The sequence below is a fragment of the Panthera leo genome, chromosome A2, assembly GCF_018350215.1.
Source record: "Panthera leo isolate Ple1 chromosome A2, P.leo_Ple1_pat1.1, whole genome shotgun sequence".
In the NCBI taxonomy this organism is placed as follows: domain Eukaryota; kingdom Metazoa; phylum Chordata; class Mammalia; order Carnivora; family Felidae; genus Panthera; species Panthera leo.
Window position 1 is genome coordinate 111,906,159 of NC_056680.1, and position 13,935 is coordinate 111,920,093.

General features: G+C 33.7%; 1 protein-coding gene across 1 annotated transcript in view; it reads left to right on the forward strand.

Annotated features, from left to right (window-relative positions):
* Positions 1-13,935, forward strand: part of ABCB5 (ATP binding cassette subfamily B member 5) — a 127,317-nt gene that overhangs the window by 22,645 nt on the left and 90,737 nt on the right. Inside the window, exons 5-9 of the mRNA XM_042927597.1 lie at positions 1,958-2,012; positions 10,511-10,702; positions 10,788-10,959; positions 13,350-13,474; positions 13,555-13,732. Coding sequence (XP_042783531.1) covers positions 1,958-2,012; positions 10,511-10,702; positions 10,788-10,959; positions 13,350-13,474; positions 13,555-13,732 — 722 coding nt within the window. The remainder of the gene's footprint in view (positions 1-1,957; positions 2,013-10,510; positions 10,703-10,787; positions 10,960-13,349; positions 13,475-13,554; positions 13,733-13,935) is intronic.

Here is a 13,935-nt window from a genome sequence, read left to right on the forward strand (position 1 = left end):
ACTTCCCCTCTCTGTCCTATTTAAATTTAAATACTAACATATATCCTCTTGTTTTCCACCTAAAGGCTAATCTTTTAAGTGTCCTAGTCTTGTTTGAGCAGGATAAAGCCATTGCTTCCACTTCTTTGTCTTTTCATGTGATGATCTCCTGTCTACACAATTAATTTTTAGTATTTTAATGATAGAAGCTAAATTAAGGATGCTATTCTGTTTGTTAAACAAATGAAGCCACCAATTCACTGAGTAAATATTTATTGACTGCCAACTGTGTCTCTCTCCAAATGAATGAGTGAGGGAAAGAAGGAGGGAAGGAACAATCTAGCAACCTAAGCCAATATGCTTAGGAATATTCATTTTGTTAGAGCTACTCTATAATTGATTCTCTTACCAGCTTTAGACAGGATGGGCAGAACATAACTACTGATATTGCTTTGAATTTTGACTTTTGATTTTGGTTAGGCCTTCTCCAGGTTTTTTAAATTTCATTGTGGTGTTTGTCAAATGTGGTGAACGTTTACCAAACCATACCAAAAGAGGTTTGGTAAAGGTTTAGATAAATACATGGATACTATTGGTACAACATATTATTAAAGAGAAGTGAGGACATTAAATTATATACCTTCAACTTAACATTGATTTTCTGGAGAAATGTAGAAGAGGATTATTTGTTCCAACAAATGAAAATATGAATAATAACTGTCACTGATCAAGGGCCCATTTTTGTGCCAGCACTTAACTTTTGCATATGCTACCTCTATTACTATAATCTCCAAAATGAGAATATGCCATTTTTATGTGATTTTAGGTACCATTTTTACGAAAAATGTTTATTCTCTTAATTAGCTCAGTTAATTTCATTAAAACTTTCCACTAGAGTTTAGTACTTCTGTATTAATTCTAATATGTGGAATAAATTTCTTTAAAATGTTTTCTTACCATAATTCCATAAATGGAATAAGGAAAAGATTATTGTTCGCATATAAAGATCATAGACATTATCATATGTGATGATGGTGCAGTTATGTAAAAGATGAACAGATGAGATGTCTAGAATTCATTTCAAATGTTTATTGAAAAAGTTTTAAGAAAGAAAATTATGATAGTGGATAGTGGATATTGACCACTGTTTTGTGCTGTTTGTGAAATCACAACCTTGATATAATAATTAATGTATGGTGTATTTTTTACCAGAAGATGTATAGAAAAGTGTACATGTAGAGGCGCCTGGGTGGCTCAATATTTTGGGCATCTGACTTTTGATTTCGGCTCAGATCATGATTTCATGGTCGTGGAATCGAGCCCTGTGTTGTGAATCCCATGGGATTCTCTCCCTGTCCCTCTTCTGCTCATTTTCCCTTCTCTCTCTCTCTCTCTCTCTCTCTCTCTCTCAAATAAATAAACTTAAAAAAAAAACTCTTAGAAGAGTTTACATATAAAATTTATAATCCAAAGATTATTTTAAATACTGTTTTATTATGTTGCTATCCTTGTTTCACCCAACATATTTCAATGAGCTTCACTTAAATTTTTACCATGACTGTTACTTCTAGAATTTTTCACATGTGTTCCTGCTTTTCTTGGACTTTCTAAATTATTCCCTGGGATATCTCAAACTGAATTCTAAATGCATAATCTCAGCAGGAAAGATGAATTCTATTACTATTACTTACACAACTTTTGTCTGGAATCAGAGATGTCCTAAAGAATTTTTTCCAGATATGAGACACATAGTTAATATTTCCTTACAATTTTTCACATTGCACGAGTTCTTTTTGAGAGGAGCAATAATAGTTTCAAACTTTAGGTTAAAGAATAGAAAGTTAAGATGATCATAAACCATAAGATATTAAGTCCATTTTCTTGAGGGTGCATTATATTTCATTTGGAGGGCTATGTATGAAACAGTGTGGCCAATTATAAATTAATTGCCTTCATAATTTAAAAAACTGTGTTACAGCAAATCACCAGAATTGTACTCAGTCTCAAGAGAAGCTGAATGAAGATATTACTGTGTAAGTAATGTTAATGTGTTACTGTGTAAGTAATGTAAAATATCAGTATCATGTTTATTGCACGCTGCTTTATTCAGTACTTACAAGAAAAAAACTAAGGTTTCATCACTAATATTACATATAAGTGATTAAAGCAAATGTGTCCTTTTCTTTTTTTTTTTAATATTTATTTATTTTTGAAAGAGAGAGAGAGACAGACTGTGCGTGAGGGAGGGGTGGGGAGAGAGGGAGACACAGAATCCGAAGCAGGCTCCAGGCTCCGTGCCATCAGCAGGGATCCCAATGCAGGGCTTGAACCCACAAACCACGATATCATGACCTGAGACTAAGTCAGACGCTCAACAAACTGAGCCACCCAGGCACACCCCACAAATGTGTCCTTTTCTTTCATTGGATATACAAAATAGAGTCATTATATAATTTTTCTTCTATTTGAAAGTCACTAAGTTCATAAGCCTTAAATTGTATTTGACAGAATTGTCATCAGTAGAAAATTCATTTTGAGATTTGTATTTTTAGACAAATTTTGCCTTCTAGAACTGAAGGTACATATCCTAAAGACTAAAGAACTTATTTTTTTCTTTTTTTTCAAATTACTTTCCTTACAAATCTTAGAGAAAAATGCTACTTCTGTAAACCTTAAACACCAAAAATCATGTGCAACAAATACTAAAAATAGTAAAATAATTGTTTAAATGTTTATTTATTTTGAGAGGGAGAAAGAGAGAGAGTGTAAGTGGGGGAGGGGCAGAGAGAGAGAGAGAGAGAGAGAGAGAGAGAGAGAGAATCCCAAGCAGGCTCCATGCTGTCAACACAGAGCCCAACGCAGGACTTGAACTCACGAACCATGAGATCATGACCTGAGCCAAAATCAGGAGTATGACACTTAATCAACTGAGCCACCCAGCTGCTCAAATAATGAAATAATTTTAAAAACAATAACAGTAAAGTTTTATTGACTAATTTTGGAGACTAATTATTGAGACTATTATGGTGATGTTGTATTCAAACTAAAAATTGCAAAGTCTGAAGTAAATAATTTATAAGGGCATTCAGTTTTTGTGTTTTATATATTAAATGGTATCATTTCCTCTGTTATGTGTTGACTTTGTTAAAGCGAAGCTGTTTATTGAGTATATTCAATGGACTTAGTAGTGTCTCACTAAAATTATGAGAGTTTTTGCTACGGACCTAAGTGATCCCTCATTTTACTCCCAAAAGTGAATCCTACATGTTGCACAACACAAGGGACACCTATCACATTGCAGTGAAACTCTCTGGGCCATAATCCTTGACCTGCCCTGTCCAATATGTTAGCCACAGCTACATATGCCTATTTGAATTTGAATTAATTAAAATTGAATAAAATTACATATTTAGTTCCTCATTTTCAGTCACAGTTCAAGTGTTCAATAGCCACATTTGGCTGGTGTCATCTTGTCTATCACAGATATGGAATATTTTCTTTGACACAATAAGTTGTATTGGACAGCATGCAGTGTAAATGGCACCCCCTCCAGTTGTACTTTGCTGCAGCCTGAACTCTCTTTGAATGTTGATTCTGTTTTTTAGCAACTCTTACATAAAATTTCTTTATAGTGGGTCTTTTGAAAATTCCTTGTTGAGATCCAGTGTATTGCCTTTTACTGAATTCTATTCTTACAGTATTAAACTGAGGTTCTGATGTATAATGATGAGGTTTGAGCTTTTTACAAAGAATTTTGGAATTTTGAAAAATAGTAGCATCCATTTAAAGAACAGATAATAAAAGGGAGAATAAAATGAAGAGATATGTCTGCATACAGTTATTAAAAGACTTTGAAATTTACAAAGAAACATTCTTAACATTTTTGATCTGTTGTATTTGTTATGCTATTGTTCCTCAAACCAGTGTTCTGTTTTGGGATATTTGAGATACATGAAGAGAAAAGATTTCATGGTCAAACTGATTTTGACAATATCATATGACAACCTCCTTTTGGATATACATAGGACAGATAAGTGTAGTAAAGCTCCATTTATTGCCAGTTATTACTATTTGACTATAAAACCCATTTTTCCCCCAAACACCTAGTAACATCCTGTGGAACTAATGTTTTGATGAACACATTTCTGAGAATCATTACTTTATATCCTCTTTTTTGGATGAGGATAAGGTAAAAATACTTCTTTCAGCTGTAATCATCAGGAACCAAAGAATTTTATTCTACCTATGTTATTATCTACAGATAATGACTCATAGCTTTATATAAGTTTAATGTTTTTGATGTTCAGCCTGTATCCTTATTTTATTTACCAAATATTCTGAAAATAATTGAGTATTTTCTTGTCGAGTCCAAATCATAATGATTAAATAGTCCCGAGATGATTGATGGTAAATATGATGCCCCCTCGTCTGTCAAGGGTTAATTAATTAATTCTGTATGAACTTTTAAGCAAGTTGTTCCCTCCTTTTTGCTACTTCTAATATATCTTTCATAATCTACTTGAAAATGAAGGGGCAAACTAGATTACCAAGGCTCTGTTAGATTTACTTCAGTTGCATTTAATGTAAAACCCATGGTAATAGTTGTTTAACCATGATAGAAATTTATTTCTCTTACATGTAAATATCTGAAAGTTGGTAGTCTAAGGATGAAATATGGTTCAAAAGGCATTAGGGACTCAGCATCCTTCTGTCTTTGTTCTAGTCATAGGACCACATCCATTTTAGCTGGGCATATTGCCACTTCAAATAAAATGAAGGTTCTCTTATTTAGGAGGAAGATCAAATCGGATATTGGCTGATAGATTAAGTAGATAGCAAATTCTGCTGCATCAAGTAAGGACCTAGAATAATTCCTAAATTGTGTAAAATGGGACTGTTAATATGTGGTACATTTTAAAAGGAGGTGAGTATTCATAGTTAATCGGTCTGAGACATCCTGCATTGAACAAAGTTAATATCTTTAGTTTTTGATTTCTTGATATGTTCACATGTTTCCAAGGAAGAATGACACTAGGTATACAGGGTTTCCTGAATCTATTTGAGAATGCTTTCTCCTCAGAAATATTGCTAGAGTGATTCAGATCTTATATTCAGGATTCATATCATGGGTGCAGGATTAAGGTGATGGATTTTTAACCACTTTTTAACTATGGAACCTGTTGGGGAGCTTCTGTAAGCTTCAGTTTCTTCATATGCAAAATGAAATATTAATACTTCCTGAAGATTCAATGATACTCAGATATGTCAAGGGCCTGACATAATATTTAACACAAAATAAATGCTCAATAAATGAAGCTATTAAATCAGCCTTAATTTGCATGTGGTTTTGAATCAGAAGACTTAGACCATGAAGGTAGTTTCATTTACTGGTGCAAAATAAAGTACCTCGACTTTGGGACTACTGGGGCTTCTTCTTCTGGGTCCCAGGTAGTTTGGAAGTTTGATTACTAGATAAATGAGAGGTAATAACTATAGTATCTTCAATTTGCAATAAATTGAATGTGTTATTTTCTTTGTTCTTAAGGAAAAGTCTATTAAAAAGTGAATCAGTGCTTCTGTAAAAATTATTTTAATTACCTTTTCTGATTAAATGCTTAATATTTTCATTGTACATAACATGAAAAGAAAAAATGCACGAAGAAAATTAAATCACTTATAATCCTGCCACTAATGAATAATAAACATTAGTTTTGTTTTTATTATTATAATCTTTTTACATGTATGAGCACACATACATAATTTTAATATAATTAGAATTATACTGTTTATATGATTTTAATAGCTTTATTGAGGCATAATTTACTTATCATAAAACTCACCGGTTTTAACTGTACACTTCAATGATTTTTAGTAAACTGACAGAGTTGTGCAACCATCATGACAATCTGCTTTTAGAACACTTCCATCATTCTGTAAAGATCCCTCCCTCACAGTCAGTCTGCATTCCACACCCAGCCCCAGCCAACCACTTATCTGCTCTCTATCTCTAAAGATTTACATTTAGGACATTGCATGTGCATGGAAACATAATATGTAGGGCACCTGGCTTCTTTTACTTATTAGCATAGTGGTTTTTTTAATGTTTATTTATATTTGAGAGAGAGAAAGAAAGAGGGAGGGTGACAGTGCATAAGCAGGGGGTGGGGGGAGAAGGAGATGGAGACGCAGGATTCTGTGTCATTAAAAAAAAAAAAAAAGGCTTGAGTCATTCCAGGGCACTTATCTATAACACACACTTCATTTTGTTTATTTTTTTTAATGTTTATTTATTTTTGAGAGAGAGAGAGACAGAGAACAAGCAGGGGACAGCCAGAGAGAGCCAGAGACACAGAATCTGAAGCAAGCTCCAGGCTCTGAGCTGTCAGCACAGAGCTCCACGCAGGGCTCGAACTCACAAGCCATGAGATCATGACCTGAGCCAAAGTCAAATGCTTAACCCACTGAGCCAGCATAGTGTTTTTGAGTTTCATCCATGTTGTAACATGTATTAGTAGTTTATTCCTTTTTATTGCTTAGTAGTAATCCATTTCAGGGGTACACATTTTTTTTTTTATCTATTTACCAGGTGATGGGCGCTTAGATTGTTTCTGTTTTTTTACTATTTTAAAAATAATGCTTCTATTAACATCAGTATAGTTATCTTTGTGTGTATATATGTTTTTATTTCTCTTGGGTGGTTACCTAGGTGGAATTGCTGGGTCATATGGTAAGTTTATGTTTAGCTTTTAAAGAAACTGCCAAACCATTTCCAAACTGGCTACACCATTTTGCTTTTTCACCAACAATGTATATGGATTCCAATTTCTCCACATGCTTGTCAACATTTGTTTATTGTCTGTCTTTTTTATTATAGCCTTGGTAATAGGTGTCAAGTGGTATCATATTGTGGCTTTAACTTGCATTTCTCTAGTGACTAATAATGAGAAGTTTTTTTTCAATACATTTAAAGCATTCATATATTTTCTTTGGTTAAATGCTCAAATATTTAGACTATTTTTAATTGTGCCTTTTCTTATTATTAAATTATGAGAGTTCTATTTTATAAGTTCTGGGATACAAGTTTTTTGTCATATGTATGATTGGCAAGTTTTTTCTTCCAGTTTATGGCTAGCCTTTTCATTTTATTAAAGGTTTCTTTTGAAACACAAAAATTTTAAGTTTTGATGATGAGGTAAAATTTATCAGGTTTTTTTCTTTTATGGATTGTGCCTTTGGATTTGAGAATTCTTTGCCTAACCCAAGATCTTGAAGATATTCTCCTACGTTTTCTTCTAGGACTTTGAATATTTTAGCTTTTATACTTAGGTCTATGGTCCATTTTCAGTTTATTTTTGTGACTGTTATGAGGTAAGATTCTAACTTTTCTGCATGTGACTATATCCATTTGTCCCAAGCACTAAGTCCTTGAAAAACTTATCTATTCTCCTTTCTCAATTTCCTTGGCACCTTTGCTAAAAATCAGCTGTCCAAATGTAAAGGTTTCTGTTCTGTCAGTTTTGTTGCATTTATTGATATGTTTGTTCTTATGCTAGTATCACACTGTTTTGATTAGTATAGTTTTAGAGAATGAATGGATAAATAAACAAACAAACAAATAAATAAATAAAATCAGGAAATGTAAGTCCTCCAACTTTGTTCCTTTTAAAAATCATTTTGGCTCTTCTGAGTTCTCTTCATTTCTACATACATTTTAGGATCATCTTGCCAATTTCTGCCAAATAGCCTACTGGGATTTTTGAGAGGGATTGCATTGATCAGTTGGATTGCATAAATCAGTTTGGGGATATTGTCACCTTGAAAACATTTTTGAGTCTTCTAATCCATGAACATGGATTACCTCTCAATTTTTTTATATCTTTAATTTTTCCAAACAATGTTTTATAATTTCCAGTGTGCAGATCTTGCATTTCTTCTTCTCATTTGTTTTTACAACCCATTTTTACTTATAATATTATAAACATTTTCCCCACAACATTAAAAAAAATCAGTAAGGTGATTTTTATTAAACCTCTAGTGTTTTATGCTGTCCTTATAAAGCCTCTCATTAGAAAACATCCAGTTCTGTTTATTTGCAATATTTTTGTTTTATTAAAGTTGTCACAAATACTGAATTAGAAATATTAAACTGTTGTTCCTAGGTTAAACACAGGGTTAATTAAGTTCCTGTGAGCCTCTGGTCACAACATTTTCATCAGTCAACACATAACCTCATTTTGTGCGTATTAACGTTTAAAGACATCTTATCTAATATATATTGTTGACTCATTAATATTGAACTGATAGTCAATAGCACTATAACTCACGCCTACACGACACTTATCTAACACATATATTTTCTCCATAAGACACACCACAGCCTTCTTACACTTAGAAACACTAGATAGCCCTTCAGCATGCTGCTTAAGAGTCATTTTAAATAGTGAAATCATCAAGAAAAAATACAAAAATTAGAAAAACGTGGTACTACATATGCCACAAAAAATGACACTTGTTTACAATGTGAGAACTAAAACAAGCAGGCAGAGTGCTGCCTTGTTCAACTTCAGCTGGGATCATCTTTGTTGAGCAACTCAAATTTTTTGGCACTCTATGCATGTCCATGAGTAACAATGAAAACATCTGAGTATTCATTTCAGGGTTAAAAATAAGCCTTAGTGAGCACACAGATTTGCCAACACAGAATCTGGGAATAATGGGGATCAGTTGAATGTTTCTCTCTGTTTTCCTTAGTACTTCACTTTCCTGGCTTTCCACCGACCTCCTTGGCCACTCCTCAGCTTTCTTTGCAGGTTCTTTCTCTTCACCCCAAACTACCTTGTTTGGAGAGTACCTGAGCTCATTCCTTGGTCCTCTTATCTTTTTTATCTGCATTTAACTCGCACACACACACTTTCTCTCTCTCCCTCTGTGGGTGGTCTCAGTCAATCCTTTAATTACCACTTGTAAGCTAATGCCTTTCAAATTTACATCTCTAGCCTAGACCCTGTTCCAAGTACTCCTAACTCTCATTTTCAGCTTCTTACTTGATCTCCACTTTGATGTTTACTAAGCATCTCAGTCTTAAAATATCTAAATCAAAACCCTTGATATCTCCTACAGATCTGTTCCATCCCCAGCCATCAATGGCTGTACATGGCACACCTTTCACCCAGTTGCTCAAATCAAAATCTAAGTAGTTATCCTTAATTTCTCCCCTTCCTACATTCCTCGCATCCAATACATTGGCAATTCCAGTTTGTTGTATTTCAAAAATATAACTAGAATCTTTCCACTTCTTTATACTTAAGCTGCATCTTTATCCAAGGCCCTATCCTTCTCACGTTGGCCATTGCAATACCCTCCTAACTAAACTGCCTGCTTCCATTGCTTTCATTTCCATTCATTCTCCATAGAGGGGCCAGCTGATCTTTTTAAAAGTTGAACTGATAAGGTCAGCCCATGCTTAGATCCTCCAATGGTCTACTTCTTCTCTTAAAATAAAATCTGTGCAATGCACCATGGTCACCCTACAATATTTGCTAAATTCTCTGGCCTAATCATTTCATACCACTTTGGAGTTCTTTTGTTCCTAGAACATGCTAAGCTTTTTTCTGCCTCAGACCTTATTGTTCTTCTTTTCCCTAGAATACACTCTTCTTGCTATTTTTATGTGTGGCTCCATTTTACCTTTTGTATCCCAGCTGTAATATCACTTCCTCAAAAAATGTTTTCTTAACCACTCTATTTGCACCAGCTCTCCCGACTCACCTTTACCCATTCGTTAGTCTGTGACTTATCACCCTGTTTATTTCCCTCATAGAACCACCTGACATTATTTTTCTATGTGTATTGTCTGTCTCCTCCCACCAGAATGTAAATTTTTCATGAATAGGGCCTTATCATCTTGCTCATGACTATATCTCTAAAACCTCACATATAGAAGGTACCCAGTATACATTTTTTAAATGACTGCATTTATCTGGTCTAGTGCTAGATTGTTTTCAGCTTTTCTTTATTGTTGTTAATGCTAACATGACCATCCATCTAGATTAATCTTTTTTATATATTTCCTTATGGTAAATTCCTGAAGTTGAATTTTATATTTAATAGTATATATATATATATATATATATATATATATATATATATATAATATTTTATACACTGTTTTTTGACTACTTTCATTTCTTTATCCACCTGTTCCACATACAGCTATCTTAATTATGTCAATGTAACTTTTCAAATGAAAATTTTAAAAATTACGAAAGAAGATATAAATAACAAATGTTTTAAAATACTAATTTCTACTAGTAATGTAAGAAAGACATATTCTAGACTAGGGAAACCTAAATTTTTAGATTCAGTGTATTTTATTTCTTCTTATGGAGGTTTATTTTTAGTTATTTTATAGGCTAAAGCACAAATTCTCTCAATCAAATATTATGGTAGATTTCTTTTGTTGTTGTTGTTGATAACAAAGGGAAAAAACTGTACTTGAGTCTCACTAATGTTTCCAATAATCTTTTTTCAGGTTGACCCTATATTATATTGGAATTGGAGTTGCTGCCTTGGTTTTTGGCTACATGCAGATTTCCTTTTGGGTTATGACTGCAGCACGACAGACCAAAAGAATTCGAAAACAGTTTTTCCATTCAATTTTGGCACAGGACATGAGCTGGTTTGATGGTTGTGACATTGGTGAACTTAACACTCGTATGACTGAGTAAGAGGATGGATTTGTAGTATATCAACTTTGTTTCCATATATGATATATCAATGACTTAAATGCATTTATTTATTTGTTTCAGTGACATCAACAAAATCAATGATGGTATTGGAGACAAGATTGCTCTGTTGTTTCAAAACATGTCTACTTTTTCTATTGGCCTGGCGATTGGTTTGGTCAAGGGCTGGAAACTCACCCTGGTGACTCTCTCCACATCACCTCTTATAATTGCTTCAGCAGCCATGTTTTCTAGGGTAGGCAAGATAGCTAATGCAGTGTTGACTGGAAGCAAGAATATGAACTAGGTTTTTTATCAAGTTTGTCAAAAAAGTCATTTCTATTCACTTCCTATGTCTAAAAATAGGGATGTTATGCATCACAAATACTTTTGATTTTGTTCACTATTAATCACCCTTTTGTCTTCAAGTTATTTGGCTACAATGAGGTTAGTTACTAACATTAAAGAGGTTACTAACATTAAAAAACATTCCTCTTCGGGAACCTGGGTGGCTCAATTGGTTGAGTGTCTGACTCTTGATCTCAGCTCAGGTCTTGATCTCAGGGTCGTGAGTTGAAGCCCCACATTGGACTATGCATGGGGTGTGGAGCCTACTTACAAAACAAAACAAAACAAAACAAAAGCATTCCTCTTCATTTGGTAGCCTAGTGCAACTTCAAATGATAGCATGGATAAAGAATTACGCCATTATACATTGGATTTTGGAAGAGCCTTATGTGTTCTAAATTTCCAGATAAATGTGTGCAATTCATTTCATTAAAACAGAATAAGAAATTGCTAAAACTGTAAACATTTTTTTATGTCAGCCATTTCAAGTTCATATTTTTATAAGACTTGAATTACATTGAAAATGTCTGCTTAATGTCTACTTTTATGTACTATATAAATCTGATACAATTTTTAAAATAAATTATGCATTTTCATGTTAAATTATATTTCTAGTGCTGGTGTGAGCATAGCACAAGATATTAATCCATGTATACCCTGTATTTGAAAGCAATGCTCTTTGTGAAGTCCAAAAGCAACAAATATGTCCCTAATATCTTTCTCTAAATCAAGCCTGACAATTCGACCAATGTATATATCCATCTCCTAGATTGGAGGCACCGTGTATTCTTAGGGATAGATGGGGTTTTTAATTTTGCAAAGCCAATTGTTCTTTATGGAAATCAAAGTCATAAAATTCAGAGTTTATTTGGTAGCAATATACAGATCCAATCAAACAAGAATTTTCAGCAATAAAAATATTCTATAGTTGAATGATTTCTTGATAGACTTCAATGTTTAGACAAGAAATCTTTATTTAGTATGGCTTTTAGGATTGACCTTGTAACCCTTGTCAAAATCTTCATCCCCAGCATATTTGAAATTAGGACCCACTCAGTAGGAAGATTACCCACTATGTGTTACTAAGATCAGAGCCTAAACTTAAAATTGCTCAGGGAAGCAACGTGGACAAGAATTTTCAAAGGAACAACAGTGGGAAATACAGTTCTGCTACTGTATGAACTGGTTGTAAGGAAGAAGCAAATAAGGTCAAAGTTATTCAAATGACTAAAGAAGCCAGGCTGGGTGGTTTCCAGCTTCCTTTGGTTCAATTTAATTTGGCAAACATTTATTAAACACTCACTATGTACAGTGGTTATTGCTAGGTGCTGCTTCCTCTCCAATGACATAGGAATAATTATCTTTAAGTGAATTCAGAAAATAAGTATTATTCAGTTTATGCTACCTTCTGACTTTAACAACTGTCCAAGCATGTCTTACGTAAAATCATCTCCAATTATTTGGAATGTGTTTTGAAAATGGATAGATTTGTTATGTGAGTAGGCAATAGTTTAAGACTCACAGCTCAGTGGACAATTTTCCTCCTATTCCATTTCATTGAACCATTGTGCTAATTACTAAATGAAATCTGTTACTAATTAAAGGAGTAGTAAGTGGAATATATAATAGAGTAAAAGCCACATTCTGATTTTAAAATTTTGAAAAATTTTAAAACCTGCCTAATAATGATAAGAATGATATTCTCCTTCCTCTCTGTCTCTGAAATCTCACCTCTTAAGTGCTGGAGATATAGCACTTACTAGGTAGGCTGTGTTATGCAATAATAGTTTCAGGGGTCACACTCCAGACATATGCAGGATTATCTTCCTCTGCCTGGTACTGTGACCCATAGCCTCTGGAAGACTTGCTTTTTACATGATAATAAATCAAGTCAAATCAGGCTCACCAGTTTCCATAGTACACCTGAAAAGGACTATGTCCCTAAAACCCATCTCCAAATCGTCTTTCCCAATTGTGTTAGCATAAGTACCCATATTCTAAATTTTTAAAAATACAGAGAGAAAACAGGGAAGCTCTGCTTGTAGAAGACAGAGTAAAGATTTAGATTGAAGATTATATCACACTATGTTCTTTCACTGCTGTGAGACTTTAAAAAGTCACTTAATATCTCTGGCCATTGCTTTCCCCGTTTGCAAACTGAGAAAATTAGATTAAATGATACTAAGTACCTTTTCAATAATAAAATTCTGCTATTCTAGATTCCACCTGAATTAAGTTCTCTGCACATTGTTAACTCAAGGTCATCTTTTGGTTAACTGTGGTCATGGTTTGTTACAGATAATGATCTCATTGTCCAGTAAGGAATTAAATGCCTATTCCAAAGCTGGGGCTGTGGCAGAAGAAGTCTTGTCATCCATCCGAACAGTTGTAGCCTTTGGAGCCCAGGAAAAAGAAATTCAAAGGTCTGTTCCTTTAATTATGATAATATTTTCTTGGTTTTATTTTCCCCAAAGTCTATTACATTGTGTCTTGTCTTTTTAAGGTATACACAGAATCTAAAAGATGCAAAGGATGTTGGCATAAGAAAGGCTATAGCTTCAAAACTCTCTCTTGGTGCAGTGTACTTCTTTATGAATGGAACCTATGGACTTGCTTTTTGGTATGGCACCTCCTTGATTCTTAGTGGAGAACCTGGTTATACCATCGGAACTGTTCTTGCTGTAAGTCTTATTTAAGAACAAAGGTAACTTGCCTATATAATCTCTTCTTATCTAGAGTTTAGACAAAATCTGTCTTTGAATAATTATGAATATTCAAAGATGAATGTTTTTAACAAACAAATACTTGTTTCCTTCAAATTATCTGGGTATATCTTTAAATTATATCTATGAACTGGCAGGATTTAGTCATCCAGCATATCTTT